At 41.8% G+C, this 22725-nt stretch overlaps 1 protein-coding gene across 4 annotated transcripts in view; it reads right to left on the bottom strand.

The window, feature by feature from the left end:
• The window catches only part of cntfr (ciliary neurotrophic factor receptor), a 198614-nt gene that overhangs the window by 140406 nt on the left and 35483 nt on the right, over positions 1–22725 (bottom strand). For all 4 annotated transcript variants that reach the window (XM_069513854.1, XM_020104218.2, XM_020104217.2 and 1 more), the window contains exon 2: positions 8948–8988. In XM_069513854.1, coding sequence (XP_069369955.1) covers positions 8948–8988 — 41 coding nt within the window. The remainder of the gene's footprint in view (positions 1–8947; positions 8989–22725) is intronic.

The following is a 22725-nucleotide window of genomic DNA, read 5'->3' as shown; positions in this document are numbered from 1 at the left end:
ATTAATGCCAGCATCAATTAACCTGCTTTCAGACAAGCATCGAACTTCTGACAATGTTCTGAAATTATCCATTATTGTTGTGAACGCATCTGGTTGGAGAATCTCCTGCTGCATTCTTCATATTAGAAATTAAAGCACAGCGAATACTATTGCAGTACAATGTCATGACCTTGCTGCATCTTCCTCCACACTAGGAGTAATATAGTATTTTTTTTTTCCTTACACCTTATCTTTAACTTTATTATCCTGCACTGATGAATATCTGAAAATCATTAAGTGAAACTCTGTACTAAAGCATAAAATCCTGCTTTTCCTGTCACACTACAAACTTTATGGGGGAGAGATGTTTCATTATATCCTTTAACTTCATTGTAAAAAACTGTTATGCCTCAGAGTCATTTCTTTCATTAAGGAACCTGGGCCATTACTGACCCAAGTATAACGAAGCCCACAATTGAAATTCTTCATCTCAAATACATTTAATAATAATGGGGTATTATTCCTCATCTTATTCCCCTACATTAAATAATACTATTCCCAGAGCCCATTAGGAAACTTAATCATCGGAGGCTGCGATCCACTGCGGAGAGATAATTACACTTGATGATATTCACAGATAATTCACAGATGATCACATGATTCGGCCTTTCTTTATTTCTCTGTAGTTTCACTTTCTGCAGCTTCTTCTGCAGCCTGTCACACCCACACGTCACTGTGATCTGTCAAACTTGAGTATTTTAAAATTACCAAGGGAGCCAGATGAAAAAAGTGTCAAATCAGAAAGAGAAGATAAAAGAAAAAGAGGTGAAATGGGAATTTTAATAAAAAAAAGACAGAAGGTATAAAAATAGACATCTGGATGGCAGAACAATAAATCATTTACATACATACCCGGGGTAAGGTCATCAAGGTTTAAATATTCATTATGGGAGTCAAGTCGAAGCTTTTATATCTTGTAGGATTCAATTTCACTTCTCTACTCATTCAAGGGTTATGTTTGTTGAATTATGCATCAAAATAAATGTTATAAATACACTGCGCTTTTTGTTGTTTCCTTCAGAAGGAGCTTTTGTGTGGCAACAGCGATGCCAGAGTTCGAGGTTTGAATTCCCAGCGGTGTCGCTCTTTGTAAAAATGCATGAACTCAGGTCACTGCGAGACACTCCGAGGAAAAAAACATAAAACATGTTCTGAGCTGCAGATAAATTCATGCTAGGTTAGATACTGCACACGGGGGAGAGAGAGGAAATGCATAGAAGTGCAGGTTGACATTTTACATCTGAGGCATTTATCCACCACATTGCACGTTGGCTGCACTCTGACCGGACACACGTTGTCCATTTCAGAGATCAAATCTGAGAAAGTTCGATTTCAGGACGGCTTTTCTCTCTAATTTCCCAATTAAACTCAACACCTCTGAGTTGTCATTTGCAGAGATCATCAAGTTGGAAATTCCTCCCCTATGGAAAAGTTTGAGCAGTTACCTGGGAAGAAACCAGAGTAAACACAAGGAGAACACACAAAGGCCATCAGGTTGGAACCCAGAACCTTCTTGTCGTGAGATGGTGGTGCTACCCACTGCACCACCCTAATTATTAATGGTGCCAATTAAACCACGGTTCATCTTTGGGGAAGCAAAACTGGTTGAAGTTGGTTGAAAGCCGAAGATTAAGGAATGAACAAAAAGGTTTTAGTCAAACAGAAACCAAACCCTTTTCTACCTGTTTCACTTCTATTTGCAGCAAATCTACATGTTGAGTTCTTCGTTGTATTGTTGCTGCATATTGTTTATTGCTCCTGATCTCCTGAAGAGGCCGAAACGTGAGGAGCACTTTGTCTAACATCATTTTATAGTGTCGGACATATTTTTAATACATGTTCACCTTTTATATTCTCCAGTCCTCTCACTGTCATCCTGCACTTGCTGCTTTCTTCACCTCCTCTCTCACTCAGTTTTTCATCTGCTCTTATTCTTTTTCCTCCCTGTACTTCCTGTTCCCTTCTGTCTGTTCATTTATCACCAGCCACATCTTCTCTCCCTCCCCATCTCCATCCCCATCTATCTCGCCTTCCTGTTCCTTTTCCACTGTCCATTCAGCCCCCCCTCCTCTTTTTTCTTGTTCTTCCTTCTTCTCTTCCTCTTCACTCATTTCTCTTTTTGTCTCTCTATTACCCCCCCACCTCCCTTCCACTCTCTGATGGGTGTCCTGTTCCCTCTCTCTCTGGGAGTAGCAGACCTCCTGACGGCTAAGTATTGATCCTCCCATCCCCTTTTCTCTCTCTCCATCTTACACAGACACACACACACACAGACACACACACACACATACATACATACACACACACACATGCATTAGGGTGACAAGATAAAAGGGTTTGTATGCCCCAAGGCAAACGCAGCTAAACATGAGACCAGGGGCTCTCAGCCTCCAGCTTATGTATCAAGAACAGAAATATTTAACAAACCCAAGGCTGCGAGCTCACTCCCATATCTCTAACTGTCCGAAAATTACCATTAGATTTATTTACGACAAGCTTATTTTTATCTGCACGTTAAGCTTGGCATGAAATAACATGAATCTTGTAGAATCGCTGCAGTCGAAAACATTCTTCTGCTGTTGCCTCAGAGAGCTCAGGGCAACCAGCATGCTTTAGTCTCTATGAGGGAAACATTTTCCGGATAATAATACTATTTATAATCTTTGCCTTGGGGGGAATACTTGACTCTAACTGGAAGAAGTTCCTTATTTTTCTGTAAAAAAGACAGTTCCAGCAAAGCTCTCTTAGAGGCACGTTTAGGGGCCAGTATAATATATGTAAACAAGTTGAAAATGAGAAAAAGGAAAGTTCGGGTCTGTGTTTGATCACTTCCATTTATCTCCATTGTATTCAAAGGAGGCTAGTTCTGTAGAGCTGAAGATGCAAACAGACACTTCACTTCCCCCATATGTAAATTCCATCAGAGCTATCGGTGTACAGGGTTGTAGCTAATTATGTAAACTATGAATTGTCTCCAAATCTTATCTCTGGAATCACATTGTAAAGTAACCTGCAGTTAATTGTAATGACAGTCATAAGAAATTCAGATTTTGCAGTTACATCTCGCTGCCACTTAGAGACAGAGCACAGTTGTATTGGTAAATATATCAAATACAATCGATACACAACAGAAAACAAATTCTGTGCAATGCAACTGGCAAATAGAATCAGTTTATAAAGCTTTCTCTTTTTCCAGTTGCCATGCTCAGAATTTATAGTGTGATGCTTTTGTCAACAGCACCTATCAGATGGGAATACAACCTCTAACTGTGGCAGCGTTAGTGTCCCATCCACTGCACCCCAAAGCTAATAAGGGGTTGTGAGGAATCGATACCTGGCACAAAAACAATGTGACTTTCAGCTGCCGTGGCCACATCAATCACTCTTATTACCATTAGCTCATCTCTCCAACTTGTACTTCTCTCGCCTGCTACCTCACATTCTCTCTCCACCCACGATGGTCGCCGGTTCCCCTCCCATCCTCCGCCGCTTCCCCTCTCCTCCATTCTCTGTCTCCCTGCCTCTCTCTCTCGCTCTCTCTCTCTCTCTCTCTCCCTGCCAGCTCAGCGGATGCCCCTTGTCACAGCTCCTATTTCAACCTTCTGAAGTTTCCTAATTGATCGCAATTAGAGCCGCTATAGAGAAAAGGGGTGGGGGTGTGGTGGGGGGGCAGACAAACGGAGATGGGGAGGGAAAGTGTATGCGTTTGTGTGTGTGTGTGTCTCACAGTGAGAGAGGGAGAGCGAGAGAGATTAAAATCAATGAGTCTGTTTTGAAAGTGGCTATATTAGCAACTGGACTACATTCGACCACAGACTGCTGAGGTAATAACACAAGAGACGGAGGGAGTGACAGAGAGACACAAAGAGACTGTGACTCACAGGAAGAGGCAAAAACAAAAGAGACTAATGATGGAGAGAGTTAAGTGAGGCTGGGTGAAAGATATTAAAACAGTGACTGGGAAAAGGGAACCTGTCCAACGCTGACACAAGTCTTCTTTTATTTTTTAAACAAATTGTAAATTACACCTATATATGTTCTCATGTTTTAAAGGAATAGTTCAACATACATCAACAATATTTGGAATCTACTGAAAAAAAACCCCACTACATGCTTATGTTTCCTCCAAGGTGCTTCAACGAGGATATTAAATGTTAGCAAATGCAGCTGTGATATCAAGGATAATAGTAAGTCATCTATTTGAGCTACAGCCAGAATTTTAATCAGAAAAATCTTGATTCTTAAGAAGAAGAGGAGGAAAAAAATCCAGAGTAAGAGATGTATTAAGGGTGAAAAGGCAGAGAAAACAGATATAGGGATAAGTTGGGATAAAATCAAATGAGGCAGACAGAGACTTTTTGCCAGAAATGTAGTTGCCAAGAGAGAGCGACAGATAGCAAGGGATTTGTAATAGAGAGATAGAGAGGCAGAATGACAAAGAGGAAGAATAACAATAGTGCCAAAGCCTCTTCCATCCTCCTTGCAAACGTCCCTGATCCCCTTTTTTCTCTCATTTAAATTCCTCTCCATTGTCATTGCAATCCGGGCCTAACCCCCCACAGCCTGGCAAATACACACTCATTGACACACACACAAACACTCATGGACATTACAACACACATGCGTTGACCTCCAGCAGCAACCACGGCCATCCCATGGAGCCGGGCTCACACATCTTCGCTAATCCCTATCAATGGGCACACACATGTACACACTCACAATGTTTGCTGTAAAGATAGGCTCGAGTTTCCCCAGACGGCAGATGTCAACGTGACCCTCGCCGTGCTAACATGGGTGCGGAATAGCAAGCATCTTGTCACCAAGCATCCAGTGTCTTGTCAGCAACACAAGGCCGGGCAGGCTGGTGCCTCGCTCACTTGTGCCTTGTCAACATGCATAGACGATACAGCTATAGCTTTAATTCGGTTCCTCGCCTTACCATCTCCTGGTCAGCAGGGCTTACAACCACAACACCCGGGCTTGTCAGCAGTAGTATCTCAGAGAGCAGACACACTGCTCTCAGTAGCATTAGCCTCTGATGTCTTCAAAGCTGTCCAACAGGAGCAGCAGGGCTAGGAAATAACGTCCTGTCAGCATGGGCAGGACATGGCTGGGTTAATAGAATTCCTTGGCTTATCACTCCCTTGTCAGCAATTCTAGGTCACGGAGATGGCACCCAGAGCTGATCTTAATATTGCCTTGTCAATGTGCACAGGCTAAATCTGGACTGCCAACAAAGCCCGGGATCACGCAAGAGAGAGTGAGACAGTGAAATGAAGCCTTGTCTGCAATTTCACCGGTGTTGTGTTATTCCTGGTATCATCACTCTCATGTCAACAATGCTAGAACAGAGATGGTAACTGCTGATTCCAGGACTGTTGTCTGGTCTTCGTCCAGGATCATAAGAACAAAATGTCCATTTTACCTCGAGAACATTATATGATATTAGCTTTTAATAAACATAAGTAAAAGCCCTCAAAGAAAACAAATGCCTTGGTCTAACTGTTTTAACTGTTGTATTGCCATAATATTACCCTTGTCTGGTGCTATTTTGCTTGTTTACAATCACTCTGGGATAACCATCTGAGTAATTGAATTATAGTTTTCTTACATTCACTCTGTAGCCTCCTCCACAAGTAATGAACTTTATTAAGAGCTGCTCTGGGCGAAATGAAAGAATATTGGATATTCCAAAAAGGAACAAAAACACATCCAGATGCTTGACATAATGAGTGAAACTAGAAGGGCTCTCAGGTTGTTTGAATCCATTAGGCCAGGCTCTTAACACACAGACACACACACTCAAGGCTAGAATGGCTGATACGAAAATGTATATACAAACAGACAAGGTATTGTGTAGACAAATCAGTCATGTTTTTATTTCCCCCTCAATCTTCCACTATTATTCAAAATATGACAATATAAAGAATTTGATACCGGTGACCTAAACAGAATTTTCAGAAATAACACCCATAGAATTTTCAGATTAAGATGTAAAATGTTTTAAAATCATTTGACGTATACCGGGTATTCAGAATATGTGTCTCAGCTTAATTATCGTTAATTATTTGCAAGGCTCAGGTAGAGATCCAGGCCCCAAAATTGAAAAAAAGCCCATATTTGTGGAGAGGAGGTGAAATAAACCAACCGCACCTGACAATCTGAAATGACTGAGTGATCTCAAAGTGAGCAAAGTCTCCCCATTGGCCTTTTCTCTTTCCAATTGAATTGGTGCAAACATCTTCTATTGGCAGAACCTTTTTGTGCTATCAGTTTTTTGGATAATCCTTCACCACTTTCCATGGATGACAGTCTTCAGTACAACTCTCTCTTCGTCTGCTCTGTTCAGCGAACGGCAGACAATTGGAGCAGCTGTTTGCCACTCAGATGAAGGCTAGGCACTAGAAGTAAGACAGAGGCGTACTCAGAGGAGCTGTATGTGTGAACTCAAATGACCAAATCAGTTCCACATGACATTAAACAGCAAACTTTCTTCTGCCAGCTCTCTGGTACATAGTCTGTGTAGTGTTCAAACAGATAAACAGCTGGTAGAAGCCAATACTGGGCAGAATGAGATTTTGACATGTCGCAGAAGAAAAGCAGCCAGAATAATTGAACTGAACTGTTTTCTGTACCACGTGTGCTTTTCCTATTATGACATGTTAAACAACCAATGAAAAACACATCGTCAACTTCACACATTGACCATAACACGTCTGTCAGATAGTAGGTTTACACGCCTTGATGAGACTGGACATTAAATGGAATTTGCCCGAACAGCTCCTGTGAACAGAGCCAATGTAATGTCCAATTTAGCCCATGAGTGGTTGTGTTGATGATGTTTCTGTCCAGCCTCATGCACACTTCGCCCCAGAACAACCAGTCAAGGTTATGTGCTGTAAGAGTCAGGAGAATCAAGTCTAGACATGCAGACCATCTTGTGTAGGCTACAACACTTCCCATCCCTTAAGAGAAGCAGCATGAGGCGGAACGCTTTTCTTGCAGAACCTCTTATTAATGTAGCCAAGCTTCACACATTAAATCAAATCCATGGGAAAATGGCAAATAACTCAGCTCCTTTATGCAGACCTCTGTGGAAGTGTATAAAATATGGTGCCAATAGTGTTGTTGCACATGCTGAACTCTTCACAGAGAGATGAATGCTCACATTAATAAATGTAGAGTCCAACATTTTTGCAATAACAATCAAAAGACAACAAATTCATAACAAATGCGAGAATAAAGAGATTATATATCATTGCTGGAGTAACCAGACTAGAAATAATCTACTGCTAACAGGTTTACATGTATCAGACCTTCTTGTCTCCAGAGTTTCTTTCTCCTGTGTTCCATCTTTCCAACTCATTTTATGTGTCTTGTGTTTCTGAATGTCAGCTCTTTGTTTATCATCATTATACAACATGATATATGCCTTTGCTGTGAGCCAAACGCCCCGATGGGAAAGGAAATAAATTCTTGAACTTGAACTCAATTACGGTTAAGGCGAAAAACAGAGTCGCAGAGTAATTGCGTTGCATTGCACCTGGCTGTCAGTGGTACCCTAAAGCGCCTGCAAGCTCGTGTCCCCGGTTCAAATCCCTGTGCCAGCATATAGGGGAAACATGGCTGAGGAGAGCAAATGAATAATGCTCCCCCGTTCCTCATTGACTGCAGTCAAGCTGCCCTTAAGCAAGGCCCGCAACCCCCAATTTCTCTGCTCCTGCTGCCGAGTGAGCAACAATTTGCATTTGGTAAATCTGTATGCAAACATCATCTGTCATTCATGTGTAAAAATAAATCTGTCTGCTTTCAACAGCAGCTTTTCCTTTTAAAGTTTAAATGAGTGGCATTAAACTTTATCCTCAGGTTCCTATGAGTGAATAAAAGTATGTACACATACTATTAATGTTCAAAGCATTGCGGCAGGCATGGACTTCCCTGTAGGTAACCTTATAGCCCTGAGCTGTCATGGATGCATGGCTGTGGCCTGCGTGGAATCTGGATATCTGTGCATGTGTCCACCCCGCCTGCGTATTTCCTGTACCAGTTTGTGTACGTGCATGTCTGTGTGTGCCTGTGTGCCGGTGAGCATAACGTCTGCCTGCCCGCATTTCCGAAGTTTCCCTATCCGACCGTCAACGTGTGTGTGTCGCTGGCATTTTCTGCACAGGGCAACTCTATCCGCCTCCATGGAGTCCTTTCAACGCCCGCCAACCACACACACAAACATACATCATGCATCCTATCGCTGACACACACATGTCACCACGGCAACCAGATACAGCCGAAGACATGGTACTGACAGAGAAGCAGAGACCACCGTTCTGGCAGGCCAAAGGTTTTCAACATGGGGAGAGTGCAGCTGCTGCGGTTGCTTGTTGAATCATGACATACATGTTTTCCAACAATATCCTCGAACTGAGACACAACAACTAAATGCAGTTCATTCAACCAAAGCTTTAACCTCATATACTGTCCGCCTCATTCCCACACATGCTTAACAGGTTCACAGTATTTCTCTTCACACATGTGGTTCCCATTGTCAGTTTGATTCCGTACAAAGGACCCGGTACGTAAACTATCATCTTGAAAAGTGGCGACGGGCAAAATTTCACGTGACGGCAGAGCAAATTTACAAGATGATGCAGATTCACTGTTGATGTGGTCGGGTGGGAAAACAAAGACTGAGAGCAACACTTCTATCTATTTATAAAGAGAGTGAAATTGGTTTCACGGACCCCTGGCTCGTAAAACTTACTCAGCACAAAATAGCAAAAGCACCACATAAAAGTCTAAATTCAACGAGATAAAAACAGTAGAGCAGAAAAACAAACAAAGTCCCAGTGTACTCAACCTACAGCAAAGGCATCTACAGTATATCTGATGGAAAAAAAGAAATAGATCTCACCTTGGACAGGACGAAATGTCAGAACAATCCTCCTCTTCACCCTGTAATAAAACAACATTGAGTCATTAATCTGATCTGGAGTCAGTCAAAAACAGATTTAGGTTTGCAAAAGCAAAAATTATTGTGCCTTTAAATTATTTAATTATTTGACTGAAAGTTCAAAGAACACTGATCCAATATTTAGGAAGTTTAAACTTTGAATTAGGGATGTATGAAGGGTTAATATAAGCAACCAAAGGACTGGAGAATGTAATAAAATCTTTATTTATTGCTTTCAAAGACTTTACTTGACTCCGATCATGCACAGAAAACACAAATAGTCCCATATTGCAAAATGTTTTATATAAAATTAGAGCAGTTGAAGCAAGAAACAACATGAATGTGTCCCAGCAGTACGTCATCAATGTCACCACTCTACCGCTCCTTTTTTAAATGGCATTCAATCAGTCAGTATTTAAACAGTAAATGAAAAATCTAAATATATGTATCCAGACCGCAGGGAGTTCAGCGAAGTCTTATCTACTCTGTGCACCAACTTCGCCTCCTTCCTCCAACGCTCCCTCTTTCCATCTGGTTTCCATTCTGTCCACCTGCCCATCAGTCTGCAGCGAGGGACAGGTGAGCCTATTACACGCTTCCCACAATGTCTGCTACACACTCACTCTCACACGTATACACACACTTACACACACATAAAGCCACACCAGCTCTACTTCATGGTAGCTTAGCGCGCCACGCACATCAGCCAGATCTGCTGCGCTGTAAAACGGCTGTTACCGCAGCCGCGTCACACTGCTGATTAAGTGGTCTAGTGTCGAATATGAGAGCTGCAAAGAAAAATGCCATCACCGGAGGATAGATGAAAATAGGGGAGAGGGGCATTATGGAATAAAGAAGGTCAAACCCTGAAATAGAGCTTTGAAAGGCAACAGACAAATTTAATTGGAAGTTAAAGTGTTAAGTGTAACTGAGTCAAAGACTAAAAAAGATTTAAATATTAACGAGACAGCATCTGTAAAACAAAGGAGTTACATTTTAATCTCTATTATTGACAATGAGATGGAGTAGATGGGGATTTTATTTCCCAACAGCAGAATATATTCACACCCCAAGACAACAACTGAATAAATGAGAGTCTGTGGGAAGTTAAACGAATCTCACAGCATAAAAAAAAAAAAATTGATTTAAACGCCTACACTTTACAGAAGTACCCCAAACTGAATGTAGTATACTTGATCTATGGGAGTATTAAAGCAGGGGTAGGGAACATTAAAAATATGATTTTCCAAAAGACAATTAGATAATTATGACATAATGAGTAATACAAATCTAGTCCACAGAAAATCCAGTATTTTTTTTTAACACTAAAGGGGGAAAAAAACTAAATCTAGAACACTAATATGTTCAAGTGTCTGGTTCTTTCTGACCGCAGTACATAAATGTTACATGTCAACGCTGACAAGCATCATGGCAGTTGCGGAACACCATGTTCTGTAAGAGAAATGGAAAAGGCCACAGGGTGGAGATGGAGTTGGTCGCCCACAAACAGCCATTTTGGTTGTTCAGTTCCAGGCTCCTCCAGTCCTCATGTTGAAGTATCCTTAGGTTATGTGACGTATGAGTGATAGAGAAGTTGTATATATAGAGATATAGAAGCACTGTGTGAATGTATGACCTGTGGTGTAAAGCGCTGTGAGTGGTCATTAAGATCAGAAAAGCTCTATATAAATTCAGTCCATTTGCAAAATAATAGAATAAAAGAAAAACCATTGTGCCTAGTTTGCAGGGTGACGAGTGGGTTAACTGATTTGACTAAAACCTCAATATTAGAACTTTCACAGTATGAAAAATAAAAATAGAAACTGCATTTATCGATTTATTTGTACACAACAGTTTGCTGACTCATTAGAAAAGGCTTATGTACTCTTGGAGCTTGGAGGTGATAATCAGTACACAGTGTCTCGTCCCTACGGCATAAGGTGAGGTCATTACAGCCAGAAAGGGTCTCAAGAGTGTTCCTTAATATGGATGACAGGAAAACACATTATGGCTGCTGTGCATCTTTTTAAATCCTCTTGTTATCACTGCAATTACTTGTAATGGGCTGGTTTCCCTTGTGCGCATTCCATAATAAAAAAATAAAGTTGAACTGCTAAGGCTACATATGTTTGCCTCCTTGTTTATGGTGCCTCAGTGGAACAGATTGACAGTTTCCAGTTGTCACGGCCCCCCCTCTTACATTTTACATTACATTCTGACTTCAGTATCACAGCTCGGACATGTTTAGGCTGTTTTCTATGTGTTGAGTTGAGTCAGTGCCTCTTGGTTTCTCTACATCCATCAGTGGCTGAAAGGCTATTTATTTATTTATTTATTTCCAGAAAAACTTGACTGGAGGCGAGAGGGGGAGAGGGAGAGAGGGGGAGAAGAGACGGACAAAAAAAGAAGTTGGCAGTGAGAGGGGTGAGTTTGTTTATTGTTGATGCTGTGCAGCAACATGGCAGAACATGCAATCGTGTGAGACATCGCCTTTTAGAAAACTGCTCGCTGTCTCTCTTCTCGTTTGTTCTTCCTCTTCCTGCCTCCACCTCATCTCACTCTTCCTCGCTCTCCCTTCCTCTCTCTCTCTCTCTGTGCCTCTCCCCAAACACACCTTTCTTTATTTTATTTTTTTCCCCCACTATTTTCTCCTTCTTCCAGACCTTGACACCAGCTGCACATTTCCAACTCAGCAGTTCCACAACTCTCCAGATGACGCAGTGGGATTTCACGCCAGCTAAGAACATACGAGTAATAATAACACTAAACTAAAAAGAGAAAACAACAACAACAAAACAACCAAGGAAATCAGCAAAAAACAAATCCCACAGGCCTCAGAGCAGATAGGGACCTTGACGGTATTAAGAAGGCCAAGAATAAATTTATTTATGTTGAGAGTGGAAGCAATATTATGCAAGAAAGAAAGACCAGGCGAGAATAAGAGGAAGAGCTAAATATACCGAGGCTACTACAGAGAGATGGATTAAAATAGATGTGAATGCAAACAGTGAGAGAAAACTCTGAGAGATAATTAGGCACTCAGCGTGTGTCTTTTCAACACCCCCGTAACAGCAGATCACCCCGATTCCACAGCAACAGATATGCAAACGCCAAACTTTTTAATAATGTTCGATCACAGCTCTATAACATCGCAGCGCGTCTGGCTTTTCCTTCTGAGTGGGCAGCCGAAGCCTGGTGAAATCTGAAATTCATGCCTGTACATCCTGATTCAGGGGATGTAAATGCTACAGGCAAGAGATCTGACATGGAAACAATTGCTGGCAGTCAGGGTTACATATGCACCGCATGAGCTGAACACCAGTACATTTTGTAGACTTTTGTTGCCGCCCAATGGAAAATGTTTTCAAACGATTTTAAATCCGGGCTGAGGTGTTAAACAAAAACCAATTGTTTGTCTCAAAGCCGGCATTTCCACCCTTTTTGATCTCGGGCCGACAAATGCTAAAGCAGACAACCTGGAGGGTCTTTAATTTACAACACAAAGGGACAGTCTTAATGGGTTTTGTGACAAACACTGGATTACTTTTGTAACCGAAGCACATGCACTAAAACTAAATACTAATCAGGATATATTTTTCCCTTTTTTTGGTCAATTTTAATTATTACATCCAGTTTTTGTTATCAAGCTTGCTCAGTAAGTGAGTTTGCCATGTCTACTGGCCATACATAATGCACTTAACAAACAGATGTCTTCACTGCATTGTGAGTTTATTGCAGGGATAAGGGATTACAGAGGAAAAAACAAAAAACGGGTTCACAGCAGCCACAAGCCAAAAGCTGGGATTGCATTTATTCATTTGTCTGTTTTCTGTTAGTCTGTGACTTCAGTACCAAGGAGCTTTTAGGAATGAGGTCGAATTGTATTCTCTACTTTTCTATAACACAATTCTGCACATCGTGTTTTTAGAATTTCTTTCAGTTTATTTTTTACCCGTCACTCTGCACCAGCGGACTTAACATGCTTCTTTCATTGCAGAACATGTCGTAACTGAAGACAGATATAGTTGATTCTACGCAGACAGACAAATACCTGCAATATTATTTCTTTGTCAAACAATTCTAAAGTTTGACGAGAGGCAAACGTGGGTGAATCTTAGGGTAAAAAAAAAAAAAAACACCTGGCACAAATAAAAAATAAAAATACAGACAGTGGATTAAAAGGTTACCCTGGCTGAGTTCCTACTATAAATCAATGGGCTAAAAGGAGACCTAGAAGCCACCGAACTGCACACTGCACAAAATCCAATGTGAATCCAACCAACAGTCCCCCAATTCTTCCCTTCTGCTCTGTTTGTCTGGCCGTTTGGTTGAAGCCAGGGCTATTATTAGCAGCCAAGGGGATCAGGTTAAGAAGATGAACGCTAAAAGAGCATGGAGAGACAAAAAACCTGCAAAAAACAGACCAACCTGCAGACCACGTTTACAAAGAAAGTGAAGGAGAAACTAAATGAGGTTTCACAGCTTAGCTTGAATCTACTGGGAGCGAAGGTGTCCAATGATCAATATAGCGATACATGTTTAGGAGTGTAGTTTAGTTTGAATGTCTCATTTATGTCTTTTAATAGAAGAGCATTCAGAGAGTGCATACCTCCCCCTGAGGCCCAACATTCCCCTAATGAAAGCAAATCCCCAAGATCTGCATCAAATTGCACGTAATCATAAATAATTAGTCCTTTTAGACTTAATCATAACTTCTTTGGCAAAGATAATAAGATAATGATGTGCTGATGCTGCTGACATTGAAATAAAAAAGATGCTACGAGGGGAAGGTAAGGTAGGAAAGGTCAAATGGTAATCAGGTAAAAACAAATGTGTCAGAAATCATGAAAAATTAAAGCTTCAATAGGTAAATACTCAAGAAAAGAGTGTGACGTTAGTCCCACCCTGACCCCATTTAATTGCTCAAACCGATCTTTCAAGATGCTGATTCATCATGGACAAAGACCCAACAGCAACCAAGGACAGACAAACTCAAATGAATAATAAAAACTTTTATTCTCTCTTTAAACCAGTCTCAATATGAGCATTTTGTGCCGGCTGATCAATGGTAGAGCTTTTAAAATCAACCTGAACCCACACAAAAAGAAGTCTGAACAAATAATGGTGGAAAAATCAATAAAAAATGTGACAGTGAGTGGGGAAGGATTGCACAGTGGAGATGTCAGAGGTCAAGCGAGCAAACTGGAGGCAGATAGTTCAGACTATAAGCCTCGTAATCTGCCTCATAACTGTCATCTGACATCACTGCAGCAGATGCTTTATCTTGGATCCTGTTCTTGCTGCCTATTCTAATGTAGTGGGTGGGGGTCTCTCTGTCAAACTGTAATGTAATGAAAACAGAAGGGATGGTGGGAGATGGTTTGGTTCAGTTACACTATATACGGAGGGGAAGGACTCCGCTACAGTTTGTACTGCCACGCACAGAGGCAGCAAAAGACAGAGGGTGAACAAAGTAATGTTAGGGTGTGTGTACGTGTTAATATGCAACCAGCTAAGTATGGAGCTTTTAAGTGACACTTAAGCAAATGCACCATAAGGCGAATATATAATGTGTTGATTTTTATGTTTATGGCCCCAGATGTTTTGCATACATTTGATGGTTTGCCTAGCGTACAGTCGGGACAACCTGTGCAACGACTGACCTGGTTCTAATTAAGTTGTTAAAGGCGAATGAGGCAGCTAACAGAGGCGGTTAAAGCCAAAATTGACTACATGTGCAAATCCTTCACTGGCAGTCGGTACAGTACAGAAGCACAGATGATGAATAATATCACAACATGAGATATTCAGACAATACAACACAGATTTTCCCGGTTAAAATGGCATCAATTAATTTCCTTTGTCGCATTAAGCTGTTAAAATATGTTATAGAAGTTGTTATTGTCTTAAATGCACTGGTTTCACATTAGTAGGCAACTCGTCCAGCTTCAGAATTGATATTGGGAAGGGAAGCATCAGTACATCATCAGGCTGCAGTTTACAGGCCAGGCTGCCAACTTTGTCGCTAAATTTACTGCTTCGCGCCCATTAAGCAATTCCAAAAAGCACCGTGTGACAAATCTAGCAACTTTCTGCACAGACCTCAGCTACTTTCCATAGAGGAGTTGCCAGTACTGCTGTGACTGCTGTGACTGCAGGAGCCTCTTCTGCACTGTACTGCAAATGATGTGGAGCAAGCTTGTTACAAAACGTCCAGAATTCATCTTATCAGCTCAGAGAGAGAGACAAACAAAGAATCTCAAAGAGAGAAAAAAAATAATGAACCCTAGAGCAAGTGAGAAGGACGAAGAGAGGAGAGTGAACCCCCAGAGGGACGTTCAGGAGATTCAAACTCCTCTCATCACTGCGTCCGCCTCTGTGCCACGAGATGTAAAGGCAGTCAAAGCAGAAGAGAGGCAGGAAGTGAGAGAGAGGAGAGAAAAAGGGGAAGAACAACGAGGGACGGTGGTTAAAACATTTAATTGTGTTCTCTCCTCTGGCAGACTGATAACAACTGTCTGACTTGTCTTGAGATGGGAGTGAAGGGTAGAGAGAGGAGAGGGGGAGGAGACATATAAGGCAACGTGGATTGAATGGGTTTATTTAATAGATTGGGGGCAGAGAGTTTGACGAAGATGGTCATATTTGGTGGGAGATGAAGTGGCGGGACTCAGAGGGACTAAATGTTTTTCTGTATTGCCTATGGTAGATTAAGCAAAGTGGGAAACCAGCTGTCTGACGTTAATGAGAAGGACTGAGGAAGGAGATAAAATTGTTTATGATGTGATTTCCAGAGTTTTATGACAATAAATTCTAAAATATCAGGGGGAAGATACGGTAGCTAATGTTTGACCAGCCGACAAATTGCATGTCGCCTATTGTTGCTGTGATGAGAGCAGGTGATCAGTTGAGCATTTTAAATTATGCAGGAGATGAAATAATCCATCACTGACTGTATTGTTCCTTAACTGTGCTTCAAGTTTTTAACACAACCATTTATTCCCTGTTGAGTTGAGACAAATAAATAAATCTCTATAATCTTAGGGGCCCTGTTTCTGTGGCAGTGCAAAGACTAGAGGAAGCAGCTCAGAGCATTTTGTAATTTCTTGACTTTGACATTTGCCCCCCCCCCCCATCAAAGTAGAATTTTGATAAATGCAAAAGGAGAGCGGAGGCGGATGGTTCAGTCAAATAAGGATTGAATGGATTGAAAGTCAAATAATTTTTGGGCTGTTTAAAATTTTGCTCTGACAATATTAATGTCAGAAACACATCAGACAAACCAGCCACACCGACACTAATAATAATATAATATATATAATAATGAACTCCTTAACTGCTTCATGGTGCAAGCTTTCGCTTTAGACTTTAAGATTTGATAAAACATGATAAACGGTAGAATTAAAACTCAAATATAGTCTTTTTATTTAGAATTTGCTTCTATCGTCATAAATCAATCAGTTAAAAACACCCACATCTTCAGCCTTTTGCTGCAGATTTGTGTGGCTGTGCGTTGACTTTGTGTTGCACTGCATCACAACATGATTTGTTGGGTTGCTGTCGCCATGCGTCACTGTGATTGGCACAGCTGTTTAAGAGAGATGAGACCAGTGATGTGACAAGCCAAGAGTGTACTCATTAATCAGCTCAGTATTCAGTTTCCATTCACCTTCACCCATCCTTTTTGCACTTTGCACTGCTGCACATATAGGTAGACTTAAACAAGGTGTGCAGGGTGATGCCCATACAGTACATGCAACAACTGCTCTGACCTTCTGCCAATAAAATAGGGCCTTACATGTAAAATGCCTGGTTTAATAACTTGTTCTTAAAAGCTTTGCAACTGACAGATGTAAATCACCACCCGAGTGAAATAGAATTCCGTGCACAGCGCGCCCCACAGCTCAGTTTGGCAGTCTAAAGAGTGACTAAAGAGTGTCAGCATCCCTAGGCAATGCAGGAGGAAGGAATACAGAGATAGAGAGGAGGTATGAGAAAAAAGAGGGGGAAATGACTGGCAGATTGATAAAAAGACTGTCATCTCTGCTGGGACGTGAATAAATGGATGATGGTGTGGTGGGGACGGTTCAGAAAGTGGAGAGGGGGAAGAGAGAAAATGAGTGAGGTGGTATATGCCAGAGTGAACCTCTCCTGGATGACTGCGAGTGGAGTCAGCGATAAAGAGAAACTAAAAAAATTGGAAGAGCAAGAAAGGGAGAGGGAAAGATTAAAAAATAAAATCCACAGAGTCACAGGCAAAGCGGTTATAAGCAGGATAGGATACGCTGTCAAACTTGGCCAAAGACGGCGGAGACTGATCGCCAGGCCATGTGGATGTGTACCAAGAGAGATCAAAAGGGGTGGAGGGAGAGAAAGAGAGGGATGAAGGGAGAACAAAGAGGCAAAACCGGACTAAAATGGGCTTAACTGCCGATCAAAAGGAAGGAGGGAGCAAAACGAGGGATAGAGACAGAGGGGAGGGAGGGCAGAGACTGAGGGAGCAAAATGGTGTGAAATTGACATGAAAATGAGGGGATGCTTGGGGAGAAGCCAGCCCGCTGCAACACCTGAGGTTTGCGCAGGTTTAGGTTGGGTTGGCTCTGCACGATAAGATAAGTGCCACCTTATCTGTGGCCGTCAGACTGTAAACACACCAACTGACATATACACACAGTTTTCTTTGGCCAGAGGAAAAGCAGACGTGGACAAAAACACTATTACAAGATTGGCAGATAGGTATTTGGGGCTGTTGTTGGAATTGACTCAGATTGTTATTTGAGTGTGTTGCCATCTGTGTGTTGTTTTGTGCTTATACTGTATGTGTGCACACTGTGCATGCAACAGGGGGCTTAACTCTGTGCATAGGGGTGGAAGAGCATCATTGAAACTGATCATGGGGTCCAATTATGAACTAATGGTCCATGCCCATCACACATAAGAGGAGAAAACAGCGTGATTCAAAAAGACTGTCCTGTGGTTCATGTTCATCCCCTCAAGCTGCCACACAAACTGACAATGAAACTTTATCCCTAAATGCCCCAAAGTCATTGTCAAAATTGTCTCTCCGTGGTACAATCTCTGTCTGTCTCCACTGTCCATTCACCTCGATGAGATTTATATTTAAAAACAGGAAATATGAAAATATTTTGGTCAGTGAGTGTGTGTGTGTTGGTGTTTTGTTTGGATACACAGTATGTGGGACATTCAGACGTATAATCGGGGAAACTGAATTAAATATTAATTTAAGACGACGACTACTATTACTACTATGAATAATAATCATTTAATAATATATGGTATAAGTAATGGTATCATTAGAGCCCAAGTTAAGCATAGAAATTGCTCATTCATTCACAAATTCCCTGTTAAAATATGTTTTATTTTGTGTGTCTATCTGTATCCATGTTCAATGTGGTTTCCTCTTGCATCGCCTTGGTGCAGTTTCTGTGTGTTGTTTGCCACACACTGTCTCCCACAGTGGGTTGTATATGTAATCAGTGTCTCAGGGAGGCAGACTGGTCTGCGGAGGGGGGTATATATAGTTCAGACTTAGTCCTTTGTGAGATGAAAAAGCTGAGAGGGTGTAATCAATGAAAGAGTGAGTGTCATAAAAGGAAAGAAAAAGGAGAATGAGAGAAAAGCTGGTGACAGTGTTTTGTATTGCATCACAATATTGAGGCGCTAAGTGCAGGATCGAGAGAAACTATAGAGATAACGACCAACAAAAATAAGCGACTAAAGCAGTAAATTAATCATCAGCTCGAAAACATAAACACTCAATGTTTTTTTTCTGTATTAAATGCAATTATGTCGTGACTCTTGATGAGGCAACGTTATGAATATAAGTGGAAAAGGCAACATGGATTTTCATCTCTTCCAATGAGCCTCTGTTTCCACCTGTTTGTATGTTTGTTTGTTTGAAGGATTATGCAAAAGAGCAGCGAACCAATCTGCAGCTAACTTGGTGGAGCGGTGGGGCTTTGAATGTTGGTTTGGATCCAGCCAGAGAGGAGGATCCAAGATTTGATTTTCCACTTTCTGTTGCATTTTTAAACATTTTTATCAGTTCCTCTGGATATGTTCAGTCGTTCATGTTTTTTTGTACATTGCTGTGACAAGTGTGAATCTTGATGGGATGAAATGTCGGAATCTACTGAATACACAAATTGACCCTCACGAAATCCCATATGCTGTTATATCTCCACAAACAGATGCATATGGCCCAGGAGGACAAACAATTACCAAATGTGTATATATATATGATCAATACCTAAAAGGAATCGGTAGCGTTTAGATTCATATTAAGAAAGGGATCAACATCATGAAGCAGCATCATTAATTTGGCGGACAGTCAGGGGCCAAGATTGGATTTTTATACTCAGGTTGCTCTGATGTGATGGTGCGAGATCCAGTCGGTCATCTACCGCCATAAATGTTAATTAACAGTCTTAGCTGCTGGACATTCATTTACTGCTATAGCCAAAAGGGAGGACTCATAAAAATTGGGTGCATGTGCATGCGAGTACGTCACGTGTGTATATATGTCCTTATATATGAGGTTCTGCATGTGTGTGTCCGCAGCGTCGTGTGTGACAATGTGTGAATGTCCGCGTGGTCCAAGGACAGACGGTGATGAAAACTGTCCCAAAGGCGCCTCTGTCCTTTCCTAATACGTCTAATAAGCCGTCAGCACAAACCATAACTAGCTAGTGACACCACGACAACATAATAAAGCTGTAGACGGACAAAGTCAGGTAAAAGTCACACCGTGGCCACATATTACAGGAGTGCACACACACACACACACACACACACACACACACACACACACACACACACACACAAGGTCTGGTGAATTACACTCCGACATCACAAAGAGCAATAAAAGACGTGGGAAAAGTAAAAACGACACTGTGGACTCGTATTACAGCTCAGTGTGGCCGGTGTAAGTCGAAGGTCAGGCTTTGTAACAAGGTAACACTATGACCTCACAGCACGGCTATAAACGACCATAATAAGGCGAGTCATTGTGTGATGTCACGGTGAATCGTTTGAAGACCACAGTGAGTCGGAAGAATCGCAATGACGCCGTAAAAATCACTCTACATTTCATAGCTGGGTATCAGGCAGCCAAAGTAAAGTCTCCATCACTTTCAGTTCATTTCTGTGCTGAAAAGGTAAAAGGTGTTTAGTGATGCCTCAATGCATCAGACTCAGACATCTGACCAGAGGTGACAGGATAAAGGCAGATTTTCAGTTCGTAGAGAGTCAGAGTTGGCCCCAATTGGCTCCATATATTAAACATAGAGTGTCTGCCCGATTGGTCAAACAGTACTTTAGATCCAAAAGTTCAAGATGGCAGCGATTGTATCTTTGATATTTAAGCTCTCCTGCCACAGAAGCCCTCATATTTAAAAAAAAAAAAAAAAAGTCCTGGTCTCGTTTGGTGAATCTGGTGAAATCTTATTAATGAAGATGGAACCCAATGAAGAACCCCACCACTGTTCGCCCTGCCTGTGGAAAACCCAGCTAATGGAGATGAGCCATAACTCTCTCTTTCCATCTCACTGTCGACGCCTCCCCTCTCCCTTTCTCCCTCATGCCCCATCAATCAATCTATTTATCCGTTCTTCCTCATCCACCCGCTCCCCCCTTATCTATCCAAATGTATTGTAGGACACCACCATTTCAGGCCAGGGTAGTATTCCTGACCATGAAGATGTTTTACAGCACCCCCCACCGCCACAATCAACCCCACCCTCCCTCACTCTTGAACCTCACCTTCCCTAAACAGATAGGAGAAAAGCCCCCGTGTTGGAGTCACGGTTCAGTGGTTTCTAATTATGTGTTCACTGTAGGAGGCTGGTCAGAATATTTCATATAGACCCAGGAGAGCGCGAGAGATAAAAGAGACAGGGAGGGGAGGAAAGATAGAGAGGCATGAGAGAGAGACAGAGGGAGATAGAGAGAGGAAGGAGAAAAGCAACACACGCTGCACAGTGCATAAATACAACAGATTTATTGTTTGTGTTGTCCAGGGATGACATTAGACAAGCATTAGGCAGAGAGTCAGAGGAGGAGAGGGAGAAAGGGCAAGTAAGAAAATGTCAGGGTTTGTAAGAAAATAAGATGAATTCAACAATTACATTTCTATGATATATTTAAATGCACGTCATCCATCAAAAGGGTGGCATGATGGTGCCCTGGTTAGCGCTGTCTGGGTCGCCCAGGGTGTTTCCATGCATCTATGTGGGTTTTCTGCAGGTATGCAGACTTCCTGCCACTGTTCAAAGACATGCAGCTCGGTTAACAGGCACCTTATATTGGCCATAGGTTGAATGTGAGCCTGTGAGCATGAATGGTTGTGTGTATGTCAGCTTTAGGGCAGAATGTCCAGGTTGTATCCCTCCGCTCGCTCAGGGATTGATCTACTGGATGAATGGATTCTAAAATGAGATTGAATATTTACGGTGCTCTCAAAACACATGTCCCAGCGTAGGCGATGGTTAAGAGTTTAGTTCCGCATCCGATTCACTTGTGCTACACCTTGAGGGGATGAATAACGAGCCAATAAAGCAATGAAAACACTTTAATCACACGTGTTGCTCATTAACGTTTTCCTGCACATTCAAAGCATCTCCTCCAATGGCTCGTATCCCACAGGAAAACAAATGCCTCCCAGCGTTACATTAGTGCAAGCTGCAGCTGATAGTATAAAGGTAAAGTGAACTTTTAGCAGCTGGAAAAGCCGCACTGCACATCTTTAAAGTCCAGTTTGATTTGTAACAAAGTGTCATATCTGTTTGCAAACTATTCTTTTGTGACGCATTGGATGGTGCGAAAGCGCTAATGATAGCGTCGTCCATTTTGAACTCTTTGGCCTCTCCGTTCCCTCAAGATGGCTCCCTGTTGATCAGCTCGACAAATCTGCAAATAAAGGTTTGCCTGATTTGAACTCAGCCAATCCACTCACTGCACTGATTGTATTGCATATGATTTATTTTTTATTTTACCGTGTTAAATGCTGGTGTGACCACGAATTAAAACTTAATTAGCCATGGCAATCTAGACCTAATACCATGAAGAAATGTTCCTGAACATTCAAAAACCTACACATTTGCATACATTAGCCCTGCATAACCCCTGAAGCGTTTTCACCGCACAATAAAAGGTTAAAACGTCCTCAGACGTTGCCTTTTTAGTGATTATAGAATAATTAGGAGGACTCCTTGACCTTGCACATACACCCTCAGTATGACACGCACACGCACATGCACATGTCGGCTCTTCTCAGAGCTTTTAAATGACTGGTGTCATTAATGTTGGTGTGCGGTTGCCAGCTGTAATATTTCCTGTGGTCATTAGACCATCTGGTGGCCTGACTCGTATCTCTATCCGTCTCTCTCTTCTGTCGCTGCCTGTTTGTGTATACATGCTCAGTCCAGTCTATTTCCCTCCAAAACATCCCTCAGTAGCGTTTCTCTATCTTTACCTCTCTTCGTACCTCTTTCAGCCGCACCTTCCCTCTTGAATTCACACGATATGTGTGCCATACTGATTCTTTGAAATTATTTTCACTTCCACTTATCCTTTCGCACCCCATCCATGCCTCTTGCCCCTGGCCACTTCATCCACGTCTCTGTAATGGCAACCCGCTGATGTATGCAGCCATTTCTGCACTTCAGTATGTTAATTTAAGAGATCTTGTGTCTCATCTATGGAGGGGGGTCAACATCCCT

The sequence above is a fragment of the Paralichthys olivaceus genome, chromosome 18 (genome assembly GCF_024713975.1).
Source record: "Paralichthys olivaceus isolate ysfri-2021 chromosome 18, ASM2471397v2, whole genome shotgun sequence".
Taxonomy (NCBI): domain Eukaryota; kingdom Metazoa; phylum Chordata; class Actinopteri; order Pleuronectiformes; family Paralichthyidae; genus Paralichthys; species Paralichthys olivaceus.
The sequence above is the reverse complement of the archived record's forward strand: the minus strand, read 5'-3'. Positions and strand labels throughout refer to the sequence as shown.